The sequence below is a fragment of the Thalassophryne amazonica genome, chromosome 11, assembly GCF_902500255.1.
Source record: "Thalassophryne amazonica chromosome 11, fThaAma1.1, whole genome shotgun sequence".
Lineage (NCBI taxonomy): Eukaryota > Metazoa > Chordata > Actinopteri > Batrachoidiformes > Batrachoididae > Thalassophryne > Thalassophryne amazonica.
In genome coordinates, this window is record NC_047113.1 from 2,877,246 (window position 1) to 2,890,461 (window position 13,216).

At 40.6% G+C, this 13,216-nt stretch overlaps 1 protein-coding gene across 2 annotated transcripts in view; it reads right to left on the reverse strand.

The window, feature by feature from the left end:
• Positions 1 to 13,216, reverse strand: part of ctsf (cathepsin F) — a 50,932-nt gene that overhangs the window by 21,481 nt on the left and 16,235 nt on the right. Inside the window, exons 6-11 of one of the 2 annotated variants that reach the window (XM_034181324.1) lie at positions 12,354 to 12,467; positions 11,326 to 11,474; positions 11,139 to 11,235; positions 10,963 to 11,043; positions 2,025 to 2,144; positions 539 to 603 (exon numbers count right to left, since the gene is read on the reverse strand). In XM_034181324.1, the coding sequence (XP_034037215.1) occupies positions 539 to 603; positions 2,025 to 2,144; positions 10,963 to 11,043; positions 11,139 to 11,235; positions 11,326 to 11,474; positions 12,354 to 12,467 (626 nt within the window). The remainder of the gene's footprint in view (positions 1 to 538; positions 604 to 2,024; positions 2,145 to 10,962; positions 11,044 to 11,138; positions 11,236 to 11,325; positions 11,475 to 12,353; positions 12,468 to 13,216) is intronic. The other variant, XR_004563512.1, reaches the window with a different exon arrangement.

Consider the following 13,216-nt stretch of genomic DNA (forward strand, 5'->3'; position numbering starts at 1 on the left):
TCTCTATATCTGTCTCTCTCTCTCTGTCTCTCTCCTCTCTATCTCTCTCTCTGTCTCTCTCTCTGTCTCTCTCTCTTCTCTCTCTCTCTGTCTCTCTCTCTGTCTCCTCCTCTGTCTCTCTCTGTCTCTCTCTCTATCTGTCTCTCTCTCTGTCTCTCTCTGTCTCTCTCTGTCTCTCTTCTGTCTCTCTCTCTGTCTCTCGTTCTCTCTCTCTCTGTCTCTCTCTCTCTGTCTCTCTCTCTGTCTCTCTCTCGTCTCTCGTCTGTCTCTCTCTCTCTCTCTCTCTGTCTCTCTCTGTCTCTCTCTCTCTGTCTCTCTCTGTCTCTCTCTCTCTGTCTCTCTCTCTGTCTCTCTCTGTCTCTCTCTCTCTGTCTCTCTCTGTCTCTCTCTCTCTGTCTCTCTCTCTCTGTCTCTCTCTCTCTCTCTCTCCCCCTCTCTTTTCTATTCTGTTAAGGGGTGTCAGGATCTGTTTGTCTGTAGATAATGTCAGTTCAGTACAGTTTGGTGTACTATGTTGTCAAAAACTGCTATCACTTACCTGCATGGCAAAAGCATTTAGAGCAGCAGAGACGGGACCATTTTCTGCCAACCAAGCAGCAATTTCTGAGGGGAGGAAAAAGTCAATTTAATGACTCTGTTCCAAAAGTCGTCTGTTCAACTTATGTCAACAACACAACAAGTCACTTGAATGTATACATCCCAGAGTTCTACGCCGTGATCATTAAATATATTAATTATTACCACCTGATGACAGGAGACACTGAGTGTCTGAGTGTGTGTTTGTGTATGAGAGAGAGAGAGAGAGAGACAGACAGAGAGAGAGAGAGCGAGCAAGGTTCCTGTATTTCACTACAAATATACACTCAGCTGCCAGTTTATTAGGTACAGCCACTGAACGGTAATACAGTCCTGCTTCATGAAGTCAAGGTGCACCCTCTTAAAAATCAACCCCACCAGCTGCCACTGATGCATTCTTTTTTTTCTTTTACCCACTTATTTCAATCAAGGGTCACTGTGCCTATCCAAATGTTCACTGGGGGGGGGGGGGGGGGCAGTCTATGGCACACAGTAAATTTTGCTGAGTAAAATTTACTCTGCTGAGATAACATTTGATCCCAGTCCAAATAGAGTAAAATGAAATGACGGATGCTCAGTGAACGCAGCAGGTAGCAGCTTGTGTAGCTGTGGCGCTCTGATCGCTTCTTCTGTCTTTTAAGATGAAATAATGCTGAATTTACACTAGTGTTCAGAATAATAGTAGTGCTATGTGACTAAAAAGATTAATCCAGGTTTTGAGTATATTTATTATTGTTACATGGGAAACAAGGTACCAGTAGATTCAGTAGATTCTCACAAATCCAACAAGACCAAGCATTCATGATATGCACACTCTTAAGGCTATGAAATTGGGCTATTAGTGATTGGTTATTAGTGATTATTAGTGATTGGGCTAAATGTGAAATGAAAGCTTCAGAAATCTGTGGCTGAGACAGATGATGACTGGAGGCAGTTTGAAGCAAAAATGAGGTGTTAATCGCTGAACCGCGGCTGATGACGCATGTGCAGTGAAGGCAGGGCGGACTGATTTTGAGGGGGGGACCGTTCAGTCAGTAACACCGTCTCGTCAATGCAAGTGGTTCTACTCCAATAAGAGTTGATTTTACACTATGTAGAGTTGATTTAGCCTGGTGGTAGAGTATATTTAACTCTATTTAGACTGGGACCAAATGTTATCCCAGCAGAGAAAATTTTACTCTGCAAAATTTCCTGTGCAGGATTGAAACATACGTACAGAGACCGACAAACACAATCACACTCTCACTAACACTCATTTTGAGTTTTACAATTCACCCAGCGTGCACGTATTTGGAAGTGGGAGGAGCCACACTTTGGGAATCACTCTTCTGACACAATCTAGACAATCCAGAAAACCTGCTTGAGACCTAGCAGGTTATTTACATCGGAAATGTTTTCCTGGCTTGTGTTGTCTGATTTATCAGAGGTTTGTTGTCCTGTCCACTCACCGTTCTCGTCTTTGGACAGCTCCACCGAGCTGTTGATGTAGGCTGCAACCTTACGACTGATGAACCCACATCGCTGCTTGTGCCCCGTGTAGGAGTAGTCACTCTCCGTCTCCAGTCCACCTTCATGAAAAAGTTCAATATTAAATGCATGATTTCATTAAAATAAATAAATAAGGCAGATGTTACCTCGTTTGTACTATCATTACTCATTTGTAGTTTTTTTTTCGTAACCAGTAATTACAAACACAGGACGCAGAGGCTGATTTACTACCAGTTTGATGTAAAAACATGTGCAAACACCAGACCTACTGCAAATAAAATGTGCATGCTGATTTACAGTGCACACTGAGGACTGTCTTTCTAAAGCACAAAATAATGTCTTTTATTCATTTAACACATTTGCCTTCATGAATATGCAGTTTGGAGTGTGACCACCGAAATGTGCAAAATTGTGGCTGTTGGACAAGCAAAAAAAGATCAATCAATCAATCAATTTTTTTTATATAGCGCCAAATCACAACAAACAGTTGCCCCAAGGCGCTTTATATTGTAAGGCAAGGCCATACAATAATTACGTAAAAACCCCAACGGTCAAAACGACCCCCTGTGAGCAAGCACTTGGCGACAGTGGGAAGGAAAAACTCCCTTTTAACAGGAAGAAACCTCCAGCAGAACCAGGCTCAGGGAGGGGCAGTCTTCTGCTGGGACTGGTTGGGGCTGAGGGAGAGAACCAGGAAAAAGACATGCTGTGGAGGGCTGCAGAGATCAGTCACTAATGATTAAATGCAGAGTGGTGCATACAGAGCAAAAGGAGAAAGAAACACTCAGTTCATCATGGGAACCCCCCAGCAGTCTAAGTCTATAGCAGCATAACTAAGGGATGGTTCAGGGTCACCTGGTCCAGCCCTAACTATAAGCTTTAGCAAAAAGGAAAGTTTTAAGCCTAATCTTAAAAGTAGAGAGGGTATCTGTCTTCCTGATCTGAATTGGGAGCTGGTTCCACAGGAGAGGAGCCTGAAAGCTGAAGGCTCTGCCTCCCATTCTACTCTTACAAACCCTAGGAACTACAAGTAAGCCTGCAGTCTGAGAGCGAAGCGCTCTATTGGGGTGATATGGTACTACGAGGTCCCTAAGATAAGATGGGACCTGATTATTCAAAACCTTATAAGTAAGAAGAAGAATTTTAAATTCTATTCTAGAATTAACAGGAAGCCAATGAAGAGAGGCCAATATGGGTGAGATATGCTCTCTCCTTCTAGTCCCCGTCAGTACTCTAGCTGCAGCATTTTGAATTAACTGAAGGCTTTTCAGGGAACTTTTAGGACAACCTGATAATAATGAATTACAATAGTCCAGCCTAGAGGAAATAAATGCATGAATTAGTTTTTCAGCATCACTCTGAGACAAGACCTTTCTAATTTTAGAGATATTGCGTAAATGCAAAAAAGCAGTCCTACATATTTGTTTAATATGCGCTTTGAATGACATATCCTGATCAAAAATGACTCCAAGATTTCTCACAGTATTACTAGAGGTCAGGGTAATGCCATCCAGAGTAAGGATCTGGTTAGACACCATGTTTCTAAGATTTGTGGGGCCAAGTACAATAACTTCAGTTTTATCTGAGTTTAAAAGCAGGAAATTAGAGGTCATCCATGTCTTTATGTCTGTAAGACAATCCTGCAGTTTAGCTAATTGGTGTGTGTCCTCTGGCTTCATGGATAGATAAAGCTGGGTATCATCTGCGTAACAATGAAAATTTAAGCAATGCCGTCTAATAATACTGCCTAACGGAAGCATGTATAAAGTGAATAAAATTGGTCCTAGCACAGAACCTTGTGGAACTCCATAATTAACCTTAGTCTGTGAAGAAGATTCCCCATTTACATGAACAAATTGTAATCTATTAGATAAATATGATTCAAACCACCGCAACGCAGTGCCTTTAATACCTATGGCATGCTCTAATCTCTGTAATAAAATTTTATGGTCAACAGTATCAAAAGCAGCACTGAGGTCTAACAGAACAAGCACAGAGATGAGTCCACTGTCTGAGGCCATAAGAAGATCATTTGTAACCTTCACTAATGCTGTTTCTGTACTATGATGAATTCTAAAACCTGACTGAAACTCTTCAAATAGACCATTCCTCTGCAGATGATCAGTTAGCTGTTTTACAACTACCCTTTCAAGAATTTTTGAGAGAAAAGCAAGGTTGGAGATTGGCCTATAATTATCTAAGATAGCTGGGTCAAGTGATGGCTTTTTAAGTAATGGTTTAATTACTGCCACCTTAAAAGCCTGTGGTATATAGCCAACTAATAAAGATAGATTGATCATATTTAAGATCGAAGCATTAAATAATGGTAGGGCTTCCTTGAGCAGCCTGGTAGGAATGGGGTCTAATAGACATGTTGATGGTTTGGATGAAGTAACTAATGAAAATAACTCAGACAGAACAATCGGAGAGAAAGAGTCTAACCAAATACCGGCATCACTGAAAGCAGCCAAAGATAACGATACGTCTTTGGGATGGTTATGAGTAATTATTTCTCTAATAGTTAAAATTTTATTAGCAAAGAAAGTCATGAAGTCATTAATAGTTAAAGTTAAAGGAATACTCGGCTCAATAGAGCTCTGACTCTTTGTCAGCCTGGCTACAGTGCTGAAAAGAAACCTGGGGTTGTTCTTATTTTCTTCAATTAGTGATGAGTAGTAAGATGTCCTAGCTTTACGGAGGGCTTTTTTTATAGAGCAACAGACTCTTTTTCCAGGCTAAGTGAAGATCTTCTAAATTAGTGAGACGCCATTTCCTCTCCAACTTACGGGTTATCTGCTTTAAACTGCTGGATCAATACTCATCAAGATGGATCAATACACTCAGTTGCGACCTCCACGACGTGAGACGAAATGAGGGTGGTGTGTGACATTCGTGGAAGATTTTTTGACAGGCAAAAACATGCTCCACGAATATCAAGAATATCAGGCACCAACACGCACTATTAAGAAACTGTGTTAAGTCACATTAAGAATGTCAGGAATGTGTCAGGAATGACAGAAAAATGACATTTGTAACACGTCTTGGTTATGTGTAAACGCACCTTAAGAGTGTATCTCTACAAGAGTTTAAGAATTGCTACACATGATACTACCCCAGGGGTACTACCCAGTATCTTTCATTGTTGTATACTATTTCAGTATTATTATGTGGATTGTTGCAGTATTAAACAGATTGTTAAAAAATATTTCACATTATCTCTTTTTTGGGAATAAGGGTAGGGACGTTTGCAATTTTAGAAATGGTGCATCTTGCTACCTGTGATTGTATTATGTAGTTATTATCAGAGCTATATGAAAATTGTTTGGGATTAGTATTAACAAAAGTATTAAGAATTGTATTGAGAAATTTTGAATTTGCGAAAGACCTGTGTACAAACACAGGAGAAATTTAAATTTATTTTTATTCCGAATCCTGACACAAAATTTTGATTAGAAATGTCTGTAAACCAAATAATAAAAAATGTCTGGCCTAAACATGATTTATCAAGGCTAAAAGCAATTTCAGGGGCTGAGTTTTCTAAATTATCAAGTTTGAAACCCTGAAATGTATCCATTGTTATTGTAGTGAATGCAGACACACATAAATCTCATTCAGTCATTCCACACGAGCTGTTCAAGTCTGCATTTCTTTAATTCTATGCAATAATCTTCTTTAACACAGAAAACACCACAACTAAGCATTAATATATAGTGACCTATTTTTAATGAAATCAAACATCCATAAGAAGTGGATGAAGTGAGTTCTATATAGGCCCGTTGGTGCTTATCTCCAGGTTCCACAGCATCAAGTGGATGAGAGTCTACAAGTCCCTTTAGCAGTGACAGCAGTCGCACACCGGTTACTTCCCCAGCTGAGGCCAGTACCCATTTATACGTAGCTGGGTGGACTGAGATAATGTAGACTGTCTTGTCTGAGGACACAGATGGAGAGCATGGGCAGGATTCAAATCAAAGTCTACATATTGTCAGGCCAGCTCCTTATCCACTCAGCTCCCCACTCCACAAACTTCCACAGCCTACATAAAATTAAATGTGACATTTATCATGTCTTTCTATGTAAAAGAAATAAAAGTAGAAAGTCCTGTGTGCAACTGTCCAGTCTGTCAGCATTCAGCAACACAGTCTATGGTCAGGACTGTGGACAGCTACAGACATATAAACAGGTCCCTTCGGCTTCTCCTTCATTTTCACAAGGGGTCACCACAGCAGACCTGAGGTGGATCTGGATGTTGATTTAACTCAAGTTTGACACCAGATGGCCTTCATGATGCGTCTCCACATTACATGGAGTTCAGGCAGGGGTGGCCTTGAACTGGGAACCTTCCACCCTGGAAACAAACATACTTAAATGCTTGTGGTTGGACAAACTGATCATTCTATATCAGTCTGTCCAACCACAACCACAGAATCCTACAACAATTCTCTTTGCATTCATATTAAAATCGGAGTCAGTTCACATGATGTGAAAAAAAAACAAAACAAACAAAAACAGCTGTTGCGGGAATGTGCATTTGAAGATTGTTGCCTTAAACCAACAGTTTAATAATATTAATAATGATAATAATAAATACATTCATTCAGGATGTCCAACCTTGTCACAATATCCAGTCTATTTACAGCAAGGTGACTTCAATGAATAAAATCCAAATCATCTTTATTTGTGTGGGCAGGTGCTGTTCACAGCAGCATGGCCAAACATGGGCTTGTGTCACACACCTTGCATCTCCCGAAAAAGAGCAAACAAATCATTTTCAAGGCACATTCATTTCTGATTTGGTAAATGTTCAATAAAGGACATTTTCAGTAAACCATCATGGGTCCATGGACTCACCGGTGACTCCATATCAATGGGCTTTAAAAAAAAAGTTTCTAAACCAGGAGGGATCAAATGTGTGTGTTTGCTGTATTGTGGGCATATGTGATTGTATTTCATTTTGTTCTTATGGTCATTAGCACACAAAAAATCCTCATTTAGGCCAAACATTTTTTATGTCTGGCCTTTTATGTCTAGAGTGGATCAGAATAACAGAGTTATTTCTACAACATTCTTATCAGCTGGTAACATCAGTGCTTGTTTCCTTATTGTGAATAGGATGAGATTTTGTCCATTATAATCAAAATTCATTAGGTGCAGGGGTGGTGGCCAAGTGGTTAATGCGCTTGGTTTCAGTGCAGAAGGTTCCGGGTTCAAATTCCACCACTGCCACATTTCTCCATGTAATGTGGAGTTGTGTCAGGAAGGGCATCTGGTGTAAAACCTGTGCCAATTCAACATGCAGATCCACCTTGGGTTTGCTATGGTGACCCCGAGTGCAAACAAGAGAGCAGCCGAAGGGACTTACTAGTCCATGTGTCAAGCAGGTGGTTTTCTGTACCACTTAAAGAGGCTAAACAATAGTTTACAGTCAAACCTCAATATACCGTGGAATAAAACAAAATGCATGATAGCATCCCACAGTGGCTGCTATAGTCAGGTAGGGGTCAATACAGGATTACACATGGGTCAACATTTAAAACTGCTCCAACCATATTGAAAATGTATACCACAATATATGCCTGATCATAAAGATTCCAAAAAGGTACAGTTTGGACTGTTTATTACTAAATGTTATGAGGCAAAAACCCTGAAAATGGTGACACAAGCTGCTCCAATATGGCTCTAAAAAGGAACAGTTTGCACCACCTGTTGTACTTAGTTAACATGTTACAGGATAACACATGAACAGAATCCAATCGAGTCAGCCACAACCAAATGGTCAAAAATGCTGTAAAGAGGGCGGTTTTCACTTTTATCAGATGTTAATCAACTTATGTCCAATATAAAATATAGACATTTAAGGATATTGGTTCAAAATTTCATGAAGTATCCTCATCAGATAAAAATTTACAATGTTATGAATATAATAATACTAATAATATATCTATATACATAAAGGGCTCATTCTGTCTGTCTGTCTGTCCAGGATAAACTCCCTAATATGTAGCCCTAAAAACTATATATATTCTGAATCCTCATGACATGGGGAACAAACTGGTACCATTTTTTTAAAAGTTGAACGTAACCAAAAATTTTCTTCTTTAATCTATTCTCTTTATCTATTTATCTTTTATGGAATTACTGGGCAACTGGGTCAAGCTGCCCTGGTTGCCCAGGTCTATAGCTCTATAGAACTTTAATCATGGAATTACTAGGCAACCAGGGCCATAAAAGATAAAGAGACTCCCCATCCGTCTGTCTGTCTGTCTGTCTGGGATAAACTCCCAAATTATAATATGTAGCCTTAAAAACTATATACGAGGTCTGTCCATAAAGTATAGGTCCTTTTTATTTTTTTCAAAAACTATATGGATTTCATTCATATGTTTTTACGTCAGACATGCTTGAACCCTCGTGCGCATGCGTGAGTTTTTCCACGCCTGTCGGTGATGTCATTCGCCTGTGAGCACTCCTTGTGGGAGGAGTCGTCCAGCCCCTCGTCGGAATTCCTTTGTCTGAGAAGTTGCTGAGAGACTGGCGCTTTGTTTGATCAAAATTTTTTCTAAACCTGTGAGACACATCGAAGTGGACACAGTTCGAAAAATTAAGCTGGTTTTCAGTGAAAATTTTAACGGCTGATGAGAGATTTTGAGGTGATTCTGTTGCTTTAAGGACTTCCCACAGTGCAAGACGTCGCGCAGCGCTCTCAGGCGCCGTCATCAGCCTGTTCAAGCTGAAAACCTCCACATTTCAGGCTCTATTGATCCAGGACGTCGTGAGAGAACAGAGAAGTTTCAGAAGAAGTCGGTTTCAGCATTTTATCCGGATATTCCACTGTTAAAGGAGATTTTTTTTAATGAAAGACGTGCGGACGGGTCCGCGCATCGGGATGCAGCCGGTGCGGTGCGGCGCCACAGGAAAAACACCTCTGTTGGAAGCCTTAAGGACAAGTTGGAACATGTCCAGCTGTTAAACAATTTCTCATATACTCACTCCACTGAAAGCCATCAAAAGCCGCCTGGATTTTACAAATGGTTATCAACACGGAGGTGTTTTTCCTGTGCCGCCGCACCGCACCGGCTGCATCCCGATGCGCGGACCCGTCCGCACGTCTTTCATTAAAAAAAATCTCCTTTAACAGTGGAATATCCGGATAAAATGCTGAAACCGACTTCTTCTGAAACTTCTCTGTTCTCTCACGACGTCCTGGATCAATAGAGCCTGAAATGTGGAGGTTTTCAGCTTGAAACAGGCTGATGACGGCGCCTGAGAGCGCTGCGCGACGTCTCGCACCGTGGGAAGTCCTTAAAGCGACAGTATCACCTCAAAATCTCTCATCAGCCGTTAGAATTTTCACTGAAAACCAGCTTAATTTTTCGAACCATGTCCACTTCGATGTGTCTCACAGGTTTAGAAAAAATTTTGATCAAACAAAGCGCCAGTCTCTCAGCAACTTCTCAGACAAAGTAATTCCGACGAGGGGCTGGACGACTCCTCCCACAAGGAGTGCTCACAGGCGAATGACATCACCGACAGGCGTGGAAAAACTCACGCATGCGCACGAGGGTTCATGCATGTCTGACGTAAAAACATATGAATGAAATCCATATAGTTTTTGAAAAAAATAAAAAGGACCTATACTTTATGGACAGCCCTCGTATATTCTGAATCCTCATGACATGGGGAACAAATTGGTACCATTTTTTAAAAAGCTGAATGTAACCAAAAAAGTTTATGCTTTAATCTATTCTCTTTAACTATTTATCTTTTATGGAATTACTGGGCAACCAGGGCCATAAAAGATAAATAGACTCCCTCCCCATCCTGAGGATGTCATCAAGAAAGCCTGAGCACAAAAAGTATAAAGCGGTCAGAATTCTAATTCCACTTCCCCCAATCCTGAAGATGTCATCAAGAAAACCTGAGTAAAGTGGTCAGAATTTTAATTACACCCCCCTTAGACAAAAAGAACTTTCACTTTAATTCTTTATGGTTACTGGACTAATGCTTTAATCTATTCTCTTTTATTATATTCTCTATGATTCATTGATACTTACATTTAAAGTTACCTATCTTTTGTGTGTAATTTTGTTATAAATTTGATTGCAAAACAAAGTGCATGAAGGACTTCAAATGTGTTTGTCTTTTAACCAAGCATTTCCAATTAGTTTGGGGAGTTCACCTCTTATAGTTCTGCTAGACAAACTTTAGCCCATTAAATCTTACATTTGTAAGACATCGGCATTACAAAAACAAATGTTGTGCAATTGTTTTGATTAAAATGATTGGCATTTGGCTTATGTCTAAAACAGGTTAACCCGGGCAGCGCCGGGTAACCCAGCTAGTATAATATATAATAATATAATAATACTTAAACTTACATTCTGTTTAAAAAGAAAAAAAATGATTCTTTCAAGGTAATAATTTAATGCATGGATCAGGTAGTCAATTGTTAGTGTTACAACCAAGAAAACACAACTTCTTATACATAAATGCTGTTTGACTGTGGTCGACTTAAATGGATGTTCATCTTGTTTGACCATTACTTTGGAGACCAAACATTAAACACCTGTCAAAAGTATTCAATAATCACCTTTGCTTGACTTTTCACCAAAACTGAAGTGTTACCAATTAGCTCAAAACTGAATTTGGGCTAATGGACTAATACCCTGTGACTATCGCTGGATGGGACTTTAGTCTGTCACAGCTTACGTCCACAGCCAAGGTTGGTACCCATGTACAGATGGGTGAATTGGGACAATGCAGATGAAGTGTCTTGCACAAGGATGCGACAGGTAGCATGGCCGGTAATAAAATGTAGGTCTTAGCTCCTTATCCCACTGAGCAAACAGCTCTCTATGGACTAAAATGTTTTTTAGACATCAGCCATGTGTTTCTCACCCAGCTTCTCAATGGCTTCATAAGCATTTGACGGCAGCCCGCCTCTGCACGCTTGGTCCAGCCCATCACAGTCAACCAGCTCTGTCAGGAACAAATCAACCAAATCAAGACATTTATCTGGAACTTTACATCTTCAGATTTATAGTGTCCACTGAAGGGCTTATGGAAAGAGTTACCTTGTTCAGACAGTGACAAGAGCGTTCCATTTTTCAGGAACCACTGGCCTTCTACGTTACCAGTAACAGAAAAAGCCCAGCAAGACCCACACATCCCCTGCAAACACACACATCAGCAGCAGACACATACTGTGATACTACATATTCTTTTATATCACCTGCACTCTCACTGAAGCTAATTTACTACCTGGTTCTTAACAGAACTGACTGCTCCGTGATCCCTCCAATCCCAGCTGGCAGGGGCGGGGCCACGGGCAGGTGAGGCAGGCTTCATTGGTTGCTGCAGTGTCCACTGGCTTAACATCGGGTTCAAGTATGTGGAGTGAAACTCTTCCTCTAAAGAACAGCACAAGAGAACTTAAAGTGTCATGGAACGAATTCCTAAATTTGTACAGAAAATATGTTTTAATCTGCCGTTTGCAGTCGAGGATGGTTCAGTCTTCTGTTTCCAAAATGTCAGAGTCCCATAACTGTTAATGTATGTGAAAAGTCTCCAGCTATAAGTTCAGCTCGTTTTACACTGAGGTCTGGATGTGTATTGTTTTGGGAGACACACACAGTCTGTGGAAACGACACCACCCCTCTGGGAAAACTCATTTCCATTTAAAACAGCAGACACAAAAAAAGGCTTGTTTCTAGAGATTTTTTATTTCCATCCATCCATTTTCTATACCCACTTACTCCAATTAAGGGCCACAAGGGGCACGAGGCAGGGTTCACCCTGGACAGGACATCAGTCTGTCACAGGGTCACATACAGACAAACAAACACATTCACACCCGCACACACACCTACGGACAATTTAAAGTTTTCAGTTCATCTAACCTGCATGTGTTTGGATGTGGGAGGAAGCCGGAGCACCTGGAGGGAACCCACACAAACATGGGAAAGAACATGCAAACTTCACACAGAAAGGTCCCAGGTGGAAATCAAACCCACAACCTTCTTGCTGTCAGGCAACAGTGCTAACCACTAAGCCACTGTGCTGCCACATTTTTATTAAATTACATTACATTTATTATTTTGTAGTATCCACTGCCTCAGTGTCTAAGGGATTTTTTCTTTTTGCCTATAAATGTTAACATATGTTTTGAAGATGCCCAACCTGCTGAAAACATGTTGATTTTGTGCAGTTTATGTAACATGTGAAAAGCAGAAGGTTGATTTCCTCAGTCGATTCCAAGAATCTGCGATAACAAATACAAAGATACGCACCAGTTAGGTCGCTGAATTTGGTGATGCCATACTCAGCTGACCCCTGGTCCAAAGACTGAATTTTCTCAGCTGTCTTCAGGTTCTGGACAAAGATATGCAAACGCCGGTCTGCCTCTGCAAGGTCAAAGATCACATCAACACAATTTAAAATACCATTTAACACATGACAATGAAAGATACTGAATCTGCTCTGCATAGTCTTTTAACACATTTTACATGACTACAGTTCTTACATCACAAAATCAGCATGTGGCATCCATAAGAACAAATCAAAAATATGATATAAGCCAGGGGTGTCCAAACTATGGCCAGTTTTTATTGGCCCGCAGCACATTCTGAAAATATAATTGAATATGGCCCGCACAAGAAGTTTGAGCTCAACTCTGTTGCACTTCTCAGTTTCAACACTAGATGGAGCCCGCCACAGAAACGAAATTAAGTGAAGAAAAACTTTTACAGCGAGTCACCAGAAATGGCAGCACCAAAGAAACGCAAAATAGCAAGTGAGTGTAGAAGATTTCAAACACGGTGGGAAAATTGAGTATTTCTTCAAAGAAATCAATGGAAAGTGTGTCTGTTTGATTTGTAATGAAGATGTTGCTGTGATGAAAGAGTATAATGTCCGTCGGCACTATGAGACCAAACATCAGAGCTACACATTGTACAGCGGTGCCGAACGAACACAGAAAGTCAAGCAAATGGCAGCTAGCCTGCAAGCTCAACAGCAGGTTTTTTTTTTCGTGCTAATAAAATACAGGAAAACGCTACAACAGCAAGTTATGAAGTCGCTAAACGTATTGCCCAGCACGGCCAACCGTTTTCAGACGGTGATTTCATAAAGCAGTGCCTCATCAAAGTCACAG